The 12,258-nt window shown below is 45.0% G+C and overlaps 1 protein-coding gene across 1 annotated transcript; it reads left to right on the plus strand.

The window, feature by feature from the left end:
• The first annotated feature begins 1,425 nt into the window (after positions 1–1,425).
• On the plus strand, positions 1,426–11,729 carry LOC136767917 (trafficking regulator of GLUT4 1). Its single transcript, XM_066721996.1, has 5 exons — positions 1,426–1,918; positions 8,401–8,801; positions 9,119–9,390; positions 9,482–9,611; positions 9,895–11,729. Exons 2-5 carry the CDS (start codon positions 8,456–8,458, stop codon positions 9,909–9,911), a joined length of 765 nt encoding a protein of 254 aa, XP_066578093.1. The 5' UTR covers positions 1,426–1,918; positions 8,401–8,455; the 3' UTR covers positions 9,912–11,729.
• Positions 11,730–12,258: the final 529 nt, after the last annotated feature.

Raw genomic sequence — 12,258 nt, forward strand, 5'->3', positions numbered from 1 at the left:
TAAAGATTTAGTTGTTTTTAAATCACAATTGTTTAGGGTTTTTGGTAGAGTTTTGTTATATTTTGTTGTCAGATACATTGACCGTTTTGGGTTTAATTTAAAATGCATTGGACCTTTTTTGTTTGTTTTTTATTTTTTCCTTTTTAATTGTTTTTTTAATTTGTTCAATGCATTTTCAGTTATTTTCAATGTATCTGACTCTTTTGTTGGTGTGCAATTTTTTGCTTTTATCATGTTTTCTTTATTTGATTTGAGCACGTTTATTTTAAAGTTTATTGTTTTAGTTTGGTTAAAAATCACAAGATTTTAAAAATTTTAAGTGATTTTAAGGATTAATATGTCAATGTTTTTAATCACAAGTATTAAAAATTGAATTGTTTTTATTGATGAAAAGAAAATACTTAAACCAATAAACAGTATAATTGTATACGCAACTTATCTTATTAAGCAACCAACTTTTGATCAGTTACACAATTTTAAAAGTCAAATGTAAGCAAATTATTAAATTAAGAGTTCAATTAAGTAATTGAGAGCTCGGTTGGAACAAAACTCAGCAGGGTAGGGGGTCCCCCAGGACCAGGGCTGGGAAGCACTGTTCTATACTATATCACACGGCACTATACTGTACTGCACTGCACTACATTATACTATACTGCCCTATTGTATTTTGATGGAGGCCGCTGTCTATGTTAAGTTGTGCTGTGGGTGCTTGGCATAACTGTGAGTTGTGTTGTGCTGTGATGTGGTACAGCACACAACCCCTGGAAGTACAGTGTAGTACAGTGAGAGGGTGTCAGGGCTGTGCAGTATTGCTTTGTATTATGTAAATGTGAATTTAATGTTTGAATCGTTGTACTGAACTGTATTCTTGCACTTTGTATTGCGCTTATGTTTGGTAAGTCGTCCTGCATAAGGGCGTCTGCCAAGAATTAAATAATAATATGAACTGTCCTGTGCGAGGTGTGCGCTACTGCCAGTGTCCTCTAGGCGGCGGTGCGACTCTACGGTCCTGGCAGAGCAGGAGTCACGCAATATTCAGTCCGTTATACAGCCCTGCCCGCCCGTCTGCCTGCCTGTCTATAGGCGTCTCTCTTTGTGCACCGAGAGGGATACAGTTATGTGTGTACAGAGATGATCATTATTAATAGTATTATACAATCAGACCATACCTATATAACACACAAACATACACGCACACCCACACACAGACATATACACACACGCATGCACACACGCAGACAACACTGACACACAAACACAATATATTGGTATACAGAGGCAGGCAGAAAGACAGACAAGCAGATAGACATATACATAGATATATGCAAGCCCATGCTGTAAACCTGAGGGGGAGAGGGAGCTTTCTCGCTGTATCAGCAGATCGAGTGCCGCGGTACAGAGTGAGGCAGAGAGAGGGATGAGAGAGAGAGAGAGAGAGAGAGAGAGAGAGAGTCCGTCTTCACTTTCTCCAGCTTTCGATTTCTCAATTTATATATTCATTTTCTCCCTTTTTCTTCATTCATCCCCCGTTTCACTCTCTCCTCCTCACTCGACCCCCCCTTCCTTTGCTCGCACACACACACACACACACATACATAGAGAGAGAGAGAGGCAGGGAGGGAGGGATACCACCTAAAGCGTCGGAGAGGCACAATCGGACCTGTCGCCACAGAAATAGAGAGACAGAAAACATCAGGAGAAATGAAAGAGAGATCGGTGGAATAAACAGGGAGCGGAGAGAAAGAGAAGTTGAAATGAATGAATAAATACATGAATAAATACATAAATACATTCATACATACATACTAATTGGTTTTAAACGCGTGTATCGGTGGGGAATGTAGCTGGACTCTCGAAGCGAACTACTCTACCCGACCACCGAACCTCCTGCGATCCAGAACAAAACCGACAAGAAAAAGTAAGTATGAGGCTAATTAGTATTATTTTAATTAGCAGTAATTGTAGTATCATTAGTGGTAATGTGCGTGTTTCTGTTTGTCTGTCTGTGCATGTGTAGGTGGGTGTCAGCTCCCCCCTGTCTGTCTGTCTCAGTGTAAGAGTTGTCTGTCTGTCTATCTATCTGTCTATCTGTCTGTCTTTATTCTAATCTTGTGTCTGTGGAAATGGGTGTGTTCAGTATGGAATACACGTGTCACATTTTACATGCACCCTAAAAACCTACACAACACAGATACACTATGATACATACACATACACACATGCACACTGCTGTAATACAGACACGATACCAACACACACTGTAATACGCACACGCACACATGCACACACACAGTAACACGCACACACATGCACACACACACTGTAAACAGTCGCATACGCCCACTGCACACACTATACACAGTAACAAACAGGTAGAGAGAGACAGACAGAAAGAGAGAGAGGGAGAGCGATATAGAGATATAGGGAGGGATAGTTTTCTTGATATCACTGAGAACAAAGAAATAGTAGCACTGCTGTAAACCTGACAGAGAGATAAGGAGGGAGGGAGAGAGAGGATGGGGAAGGAGCAAGAGAGACAGGGAGGAAAGGGCAGAGGAAGAGATGGAGATGGAAGGAGTGAGAGATGAGAGAGAGATGCAGAGTTGGAGGGAGGGAAAGTGATAGAGGGAGGGAGAGAGTGATGGAATATGGGAGAGGAAAAGAGAGAGGGATGGAGGGAGAGAGGGGGGGAAGACGTGGAGGGTATAGTGCGCCCGCTGCTCCTGCCATTTTCTCTCCTCTCCTTTCCAGCTCCCTCTGTCCTTCCATATGTCTCTGGCTGACTCCCTGTGTCTCTCTCTCTCTGTCCATATGTTTCTCTCCCTTGCTCCCCCTCACTCTCCCACTAGCCTCCCCATCTCCCTCCTATCCCCTCCCTGACTCTCTCCTTCTACACCTCCCCTATTTTCACCCAATATCAATAGTGTTACATCACTACATGCACCCCAAGAAGAACCACACATGTACAGAGCAGACGCTTTGAAAATAATCAGACATGAATCAAACTATGCATGTCATGACGAGCAGCTTCAAATATGAAAGAATGCAAATATAAAAGTACACAAACATCCGCATCCCCTTCCTTGCCCTCTCAGTCCCTCGCTCCCTCTCTCTCTCTCCCTCCTCCTCGCTCTCTTTCCCCCCACTCTCTCCAGTCTCTCTCTGTCCCCCTCCATCCTCTCTTTCTCCATCCCTCTTCCCCCTCTCCCTTCCTCGCTTTCACTCCCTCTTGCCTGCCGTATCTGTCGTATCTGTTGATACAAACTGAACACAGTGTCCACAATGAACACACCATACAAATTGCACGCACTTCCCACACTGAACACGCTGCACACTACTGTGCAAATTTCACACCCAGGCAATCTGAATCTGGTACACACACACACACACACACACACACACACACACACACACACACACACACACTTACACATACACGCTGCTGTAAAACGCACACTGTATACACATACTGTAATATGCAAAAAAAAAAAAAAGAGGAAGGGAGAGAGGTTGAGAGAGCAGGAGAGAGGTAGGGAGGTTGATATAGATGTATGGAATATATGGCGGGGTGTAGAAGTGAACCTGCTCAGATACATGCGTGTGGAATGCGGGCTCAAGATCGATTTCTCATACACTCCACATGATTTGAAAATATCCAGACAAGAGCTCCGTGTGGGTAGATGAGCAATTGTTTTTTTCATCATTATTATTATTTATTTCTTGGCAGATGCCCTTATCCACGGTGACTTATAGATTACACAAGCATTACAAAAGTGCAGTAATACAAACCAATACACAATTCTATTTAAGCATGACGACAATGCTGCTGTATTATCAATACAAAGTACAATTTAAGAGTTAGAATTGTGCAGTTGTACAATTAATAGAAAATAAAATACAAAGAGGTAACAAGTTCAGACTTGATGCAGTGAAGTCCTAGGTATGAGTGAAAGGGAGGAGAAATCACAGTAAAACAGCAGGAGATCTAACAATGTAAGTAAGCCAGAGCACAATGAAGCGTAGTTAAATAAAGTGCGAAATTACGAGTGTGCTGAACAGCTCGGGAGAATAAGCTGCTTTCTTACAAGTACAGTCTGAACAGATGTGTCTTGTGTAATCGCCGGAAGAAAGGAAGGAACACACTTTTCTCTAGCGCAGATTTAAAAATCGCTGCTTGTGACTTTATGGCTCTGCTGGATCACTTCAAGGAGTTAGCAAAGAAATCAGAGTGGACAGCAGAGTAGACACAGAGTGGACTGTTGGTGTCAGCCGTGGGATAATGACACAGGCCTGGCTCCTTCACGCTGATAAACACACGAACCTCTCTCTCTCTCTCTCTCTCTCTCTCTCTGTCTCTCTCTCTCTGTCTCTCTCTCTCTCTCTCTCTCTCTCTCTCTCTCTCTCTCTCTCTCAACCGAATAGGAACCTTCTTCTTTCGATTAGGGTGAGTGGGTGTCTCCTTTCTTTTGAGCCTCCCTTCATTATTGGAGAGGAGAGGAGGCTGTGGTGCCCGTGCTGGGCTGACATTCAGGTGTCTGTGGTGAATTGCATTTTCTGGGGGTCCATGACCGAGTGATGGGTCCACCTGGGGGATCCATCCTTTCCCGATAGAGTAACTGTTGTGCGCTACGCCCCCGCAGTGTGTCATGGTACAGAGGACCAGAGTGCTTCTCTTAAAGCTGCCTGCAGCTGTGTGTGTGTTTCTAATGTTTTGGTATTTTAAGAATAAAGCAAAAAAAACAACTGTTGGAGGATGCAAGAATAGGAGAGTGTATTCAGCTCACCCTGTCAGTGGATTGAGAGGCGTGATGCAGCCTGCAGTGGATTGGGGATTTGTGGGATTGTGGGGATTCAGTGATTGGAATTTGATTTGGGGAATTGAGCGATATTCCCTCTTCATAGGGAAAAGGGAGGGAGTTCTGTGAAATAGCTATAGTCTCTTCTTAGCAGGCGTATTGGTTTCAAATAAACCTTTTCTCAAAGCATTACAAAGCACAATAAATAAATCAGGGCAGACCACAACAAGCACACATCCTCGTTCAAATGGGCTGCCAAGAGCAAACTAATAGAATCCGGTCCCTGGGGTGTGCCAAGGGGTGGGGAAGGCATGGGAGAAGCTACAGTAAAATGATTGAAGGGCTAAAAATACATAAGCAATCAAGAGCACGAGGGAGCAGAGTTAAATAAGCAACTGCATAAGAGCAAGAGTGCTCAGCTGTCCTGAAGATTAGTCTGCGGTATTATATTGCATGCTTTTAATTGTATGTGTATAGGGGGGGGGGGGAGCGGGAATACATATTCCCCCTGAGAAATGACAGTGTGGCATTAACGAGTGCGAGAGCTAGAAGCTCGTAAGAACGGTCTTAATCAAGAGAAGGCCTCTTGCGCTTGTTCGCTAGCTGGTAACTTAGCGCTCCAAGGGTCCTGTCTGGACTGTCCTTGAAGGAAGGCACGCAAGGCGGTTGAGCTCTGTCACGGAACCACTAAAGTGCTTTCATGCATGTATTTTTACTTATTTAACTACTGAAGAGAGTGTGTGTCAAATATGATTGTCTTTTTGTTAGCTAGTGATGATTGAAAATTATCTCAGATTGACATAAGGTCACATTTAGTGCTTTCAGGATATAGAGATGTTTTATCTATTGTATTAGTATCATTAGGCTGCGAAGGAATCACCGTCATATGTGCAGCAGTATAAAATAACCATAGAGAGCACCTGCAATTTCCGCCAGTTTGCTGGATCGCATAGGGTCATTAAGCTATGCGATACAGCCATTGAAGCTCTGGGTCAGTAGTTTCAAAAGTGACTACACTGTGACTACACTGTATAAAGACATAACGTACCCACAATGCACTCCTTCACAGCATAAAGGCCTGTCTTCAACCTGCGCTATCTCAGGATAAGATAGGGTTAGAGAGCTACAGTGAGGGAAAAAAGTATTTGATCCCCTGCTGATTTTGTACGTTTGCCCACTGAAAAAGAAATGATCAGTCTATAATTTTAATGGTAGGTGACAGTGAGACACAGAATAACAACAAACAAATACAGAAAAATGCATTTCAAAAAAGTTATAAATTGATTTGCATGTTAATGAGGGAAATAAGTATTTGATCCCCTATCAATCAGCAAGATTTCTGGCTCCCAGGTGTCTTTTATACAGGTAATGAGCTGAGATTAGGAGCACTCTCTTAAAGGGAGAGCTTCTAATCTCAGCTCATTACCTGTATAAAAGACACCTGTCCACAGAAGCAATCAATCAATCAGATTCCAAACTCTCCACCATGGCCAAGACCAAAGAGCTGTCCAAGGATGTCAGGGACAAGATTGTAGACCTACGCAAGGCTGGAATGGGCTACAAGACCATCGCCAAGCAGCTTGGTGAGAAGGTGACAACAGTTGGTGCGATTATCCGCAAATATAAGAAACACAAAATAACTGTCAGTCTCCCTCGGTCTGGGGCTCCATGCAAGATCTCACCTCGTGGAGTTTCAATGATCATGAGAACGGTGAGGAATCAGCCCAGAACTACACAGGAGGATCTTGTTAATGATCTCAAGGCAGCTGGGACCATAGTCACCAAGAAAACAATTGGTAACACACTACGCCGTGAAGGACTGAAATCCTGCAGCGCCCGCAAGGTCCCCTGCTCAAGAAAGCACATGTACAGGCCCGTCTGAAGTTTGCCAATGAACATCGGAATGATTCAGAGGAGAACTGGGTGAAAGTGTTGTGGTCAGATGAGACCAAGATCGAGCTCTTTGGCATCAACTCAACTCGCCCTGTTTGGAGGAGGAGGAATGACCCCAAGAACACCATCCCCACCGTCAAACATGGAGGTGGAAACATTATGCTTTGGGGGTGTTTTTCTGCTAAGGGGACAGGACAACTGCACCTCATCAAAGGGACGATGGACGGGGTCATGTACCGTCAAATCTTGGGTGAGAACCTCCTTCCCTCAGCCAGGGCATTGAAAATGGGTCGTGGATGGGTATTCCAGCATGACAATGACCCAAAACACACAGCCAAGGCAACAAAGGAGTGGCTCAAGAAGAAGCACATTAAGGTCCTGGAGTGGCCTAGCCAGTCTCCAGACCTTAATCCCATAGAAAATCTGTGGAGGGAGCTGAAGGTTCGAGTTGCCAAACGTCAGCCTCGAAACCTTAATGACTTGGAGAGGATCTGCAAAGAGGAGTGGGACAAAATCCCTCCTGAGATGTGTGCAAACCTGGTGGCCAACTACAAGAAACGTCTGACCTCTGTGATTGCCAACAAGGGCTTTGCCACCAAGTACTAAGTCGAAGGGGTCAAATACTTATTTCCCTCATTAACATGCAAATCAATTTATAACTTTTTTGAAATGCGTTTTTCTGGATTTTTTTTGTTGCTATTCTGTCTCTCACTGTTAAAATACACCTACCATTAAAATTATAGACTGCTCATTTCTTTGTCAGTGGGCAAACGTACAAAATCAGCAGGGGATCAAATACTTTTTTCCCTCACTGTATGTGGCAATTTAGAACTCTGGGTCTCTACTTTCTAATGAGCTCTATGAACCAGTAATACTGAAACATTTAAATTAATAAATACAGGTTTAAATCCAATCCCTCCCAATCCAATATTTAGGAATTTGCTAAATATTTGGGATGAAACAGATAATGTGTTTACCTAAACCCAGGAGGAGAACTTGTGAGCACAACCTACCCCCACCAAAAATAAAGTAATCAACACCTCAACTCAAGAGAACAGTGGTCACCAGAGTGGGTCACATGTCAGTTGTAAAACATTCCCAACCTTAATGAACAGGGTTGTCACAGATGTCACATAATACCTCAAATCTGTGTGGAAAATATAACTCAATTTTACTGTGTGAAGGCTGTGAAAAAAGAAAACTTCCAAGTTTAGACCTTGACAGCTCCAACCCCCTAATTTGACCCTCTAAGTCCACCTTCCAACATGCATGGACCAGCAACAGAAGACAATTTACGCGCCCAAAAAGTGGCATTGAGCGCCATTACTGTCAAGAGCCTTCTGACTGTGTTTTAGAAAATATATTGTACACACTGTCCACATCTACACGATGTACACACTGAACACATTCAACATTTACACCCTGAACACACTGTTAAAATGTACATACTGACCACGCTGTGAACATTTACACCCTTATCACACTGTAAAAATGTACACACTGAACACACTGTCAACATCTACACCCTCTATCTCAGTCAATCACCATGTCTATACTTTATTAACCCTCCCCTCTCTCTTTTTCTCTCTCCATTTCTCTCTCTCTCTCTCTCTCTCCCTCACTCGTGTCAAGCCAGTGTCCTGCAGTGTCCGTCAGTGTGTCTGTACTGTATTAACCCCTGTCTCTCTCTCTCTCTCGATCTTCCTTATAGATCATCTTATTGCCCCCAAGAGACCGAAAGACAGGCAAAAAGAAGTCACCAAAACATGGCTTTAAACACAGAGAACATCCAGCCCCCTCTGGAGGAGAGCGCCACCCCCTCCGCCGGGGAGGACCAGCCACAGCCGGAGGAATCACAGGAAGAGGTGGGGCCGCAGACAGCCCCGCACACCGCCCCCTCACCTTCCCCATCTGCTCCCTCCCCCACCGCGGACGCCACCGCTGGCTCCCAGCCAATCACAGAGCCGCAGCCGCCCGTCGACCCTGACCCCTGTCCCAGTCCCGCCTCCCCGGTCCTTGCCCCCGTCGCCTCCAAGACCTCCTCCCCTCAGCAGGAAGTGGTCAAGCCCATACAGGAAGTGGTCATCGTGAATGAGAAGAAAATTGAAAATGGTAAAGTGTGTGTGTGAGTGTTTGAGTGTGTATGTGTGTGTGGCACTGAGTTCAGTGTTTAGATTGCAGTGTGATTGAATTAACTGTTTTCTGACTCTCTCCACCCCATCACCCTCTCTCCTCACTCCCACCATCTCCTCTCTCTTTTTCTCTCTCAGTGTCAGTGTATCAGTGTCCAGTCAGTGTGTCTATCCTGTATTGACCCTCTCCCATCTCTCTCTCTCTCTCTCTCTCTCTCTCTTTCAGTGCATCGTCAGTCTCCAGTCAGTCAGTCAGTGTCTGTTCTGTATTAACCCTCTCTCTCTCTCTCTCTCTAGGTAACGGAGTGCCCATGCTGCCCGCAACCTCCACCCCCGACATGAAGCGCTGCCTGCGGGAGCCCAATGGACGGTCGCGGGTGGGCAGCCGCTCGGGGTCTCTGTGCCACGTGGGCGGCTCCCCCCGGCCCAGCCTGTCCCGCCAGCCCAGCTTGGCTACCAGTGGCCTGGCGGATGGGGAGAAGCCGAGGGACTACCTGCTGCCCGCCATCCTGTCCTGCTTCTGCCCTGTCTGGCCCCTCAACATAGTGGCCTTCGCTTACTCTGTCATGGTAGGGGTCAGCGCGGGGGTGGGGAGGGGTGTGTAGTCGGTCAGTCAGTGTGTCTGTACTGTGTTAACCTCTCTCTCTCTCTCTCTCTCAGTCCAGGAATAGTCTGCAGCAGGGGAATGTGGACGGGGCTCGTCGCCTGGGCCGTGTAGCCAAGCTCCTGAGTGTGGTGGCGCTAGTGGGCGGGGCTCTCATCATCATCGCCTGCGTCATCAACTGGACCAGTGAGTCAGTCTGGCTGTCCAATTGTCCAACTAGTTGTCTATCTGACTGGACTGGACTGGACTGTAGTGTGTGTGTCTGTGCTGTTGTGGATTGTGTGTCTTAACTGGACTGTAGTGTGTGTATATGTTCTGTTCTGGACTGTGTGTGTCTGTGCTGGACTGTAGTGTGCGTCTGTGCTGTTGTGGATTGTGTGTGTCAGTGCTGTACTGTCTCAGTTTGTGTTATTATCTGTATTAACCACACCTCTCCCCTCTCTCTCTCTCTCTCTCTCCTTTCCTCCAGTTATGGTAAAATCCTGAGTTGTCAAAACTTCCACAAATGGATTCAAAAGCAACAACAACAACGACAACAACAGCGACAACAACAGCAACAACCCCCATCAGACACCTCTCTCCACCACCCCGTCTCCCCTCTGACTCCTGACCCTTGAACCCTGACCCCACCAGCCTCAGACCCACCCACAAGAGGTCTGCTAGGACTGGTGGACCCAGGATCGACTGACACATCGATTGACCCTTGACACACGGATTGATTGACCACAGATGCACTGACCCTTATCCCCAAGATCTTCTGACATTTCACCCCAGGATCCAATGACAACGGAGCCTCCAACCATTGACTCCAGTCTCTGCGGACAACAAATCTTCTGACCTTTGACCCCAGGCTCTGCTGGTCCTTTTTCCCTGGGATCTACTGACAATGAATCTTCTGACCCTTGACCCCCAGATCAACTGACCTACAGAGCTGACCAAACCCCACCCTCACCCTCATGTCTCTGGATTTAGCTATCCACTGTCCACAGACAGACTTAGGGAAAGACAGATACAGCGACACACAGACCCACGCACACACACAGGCACACACCACACATACAGACTAAATGTAATCCAGTCTGCTTACGGTGTCAATCCTAACACACACACACATAGACTACACGTATAAATACCATATAACAATATACTCTACAACAAAAGATATTACTTGGAAATTGTGTTTCCAGAAGCAGATGCTGCCATTGTTTTCAGAGGTGCCATAAAGTAATGCTAAACTGCCTCACTGTGGGCTGCAGTTGCTTCTTTGACTTGATTTTACACTTACAGGCCTAAACACAGTTACACTGCACGAGCAACAGTCTGAGGGCCACAGCTGTGCAATGCCACACCATGCAGTATACAGTATACACAGTATAGTATAATGCAGTACACTACAGTACAGAGTGGTATGATATAGTTTAGTGTAGCACAATGCAATGCAGTATAGTATAGTATAGTATATTATAGTGTAGTGCAGTACAATACAGTACAGTGCAGTATACCATAGTATAGTACAGTACAGTGCAGTATAGTGTAGTGTAGTACAGTTCAGTGCAATATAGTATGCTGTAGTACAGTGCAGTATAGTAGAGTATAGTGCAATCGAATGCAATTACCTTAATTGACTGAAAAATGCTGTAATATACTCCACAATATTATAAAACAATACTATACTGGAATATAGTATACAGGCACACACATAAACTGTATACAGACATACACACACACACACACGTAGATGATCTGAAGAGAAAATTGTGTGATTTGAGTGACTCATGCCTTCCAAACAGACAGAGAGAGAGAGAGAGAGAGAGACAGAGATGGAGAGAGACATCACTGCCACTGTCTAGCCAATACAGCACCACGGAGCAGAGAGAAAGAGGGGGGAGGGGGAGATTGACAGAGAGGAAGAAGACTTTCAAGAAACAAAAGGAGGAAATGGAAGAGAGGAGGTGTCCGTCTGACAGAGGGAACCCAGCCGGAGTGAGTGACTGCCAGTCTGAACCCATCTGCCGGGTTGAGAGTTCCATACGTATTATATTTGTATCCGCAGCAGGCGACGTATAGCTTTCATATACCAGCTGAATACATGTGATCCACACATTTATTCATATATTTAAAATATACCATTTCAACTCCACCATGTTCTCGTATTGCGAGATTACCCATAAGAACTACAAATGGTCTTGGACTACGCATTTTTTTTTTCGTGGCAACAACATGCCTAAAAATTTTTAAATTACAATAAAAATCCCCTGGCAGCAACATGCCCCCAAAATACGACAAAAAAAAAAAAAATTGGATTGGCAGTATATTTTTATAGATTCCGTATATTTTCCGAAGGGGAGAACCGTAAAAAACAATGGCGACGGGTTTCAAGGAAGGGCAGCTACTTTTGTTCGGATGATAAAACTTCTCTTTTGTTAACACTTCCAGCAGCGAGGGCGTGAATGTACCAGTCTGCATCGCCGCAGCGCCCCGAATCGAGACGCCAACACAGTCTCCAAATATATAATTCCATATCTGCAAAAATACAAAAATTGAAAAGCAGAGTGTAGGCTATATCAGGAGCCACAGATGAAGTTCAGGAAGATGAGAAAGATCTTTATTACTGAAGGGAGAGAGGAGGACAAAAGCAGAGCTCACGCTTCCCACTCCATCTCTGAAGTCTGAGTGAAGCCCACGCGAATATTTATACTGTGAATAAATTCCCATGAGTCAGCAATCCCATAAATCTTGTCTCCCATAAAAGAACATCTTTAATAGGTGTCTTGAACATCTTTGTTTTACATGTTTAGAGTATCTCAAGCAGGGTCGCAGGTCGAATGGGCCC

This window comes from Amia ocellicauda, chromosome 14 (assembly GCF_036373705.1).
Source record: "Amia ocellicauda isolate fAmiCal2 chromosome 14, fAmiCal2.hap1, whole genome shotgun sequence".
NCBI lineage: Eukaryota > Metazoa > Chordata > Actinopteri > Amiiformes > Amiidae > Amia > Amia ocellicauda.

Bases quoted from the DNA above. Each gene is read 5' to 3' on its own strand.
- LOC136767917 (XM_066721996.1), top strand. From the start codon at position 8,456: ATGGCTTTAAACACAGAGAACATCCAGCCCCCTCTGGAGGAGAGCGCC. The intron at 8,802-9,118 runs GTAAAGTGTGTG...CTCTCTCTCTAG, and splicing joins TGAGAAGAAAATTGAAAATG to GTAACGGAGTGCCCATGCTG. The intron at 9,391-9,481 runs GTAGGGGTCAGC...TCTCTCTCTCAG, and splicing joins CCTTCGCTTACTCTGTCATG to TCCAGGAATAGTCTGCAGCA.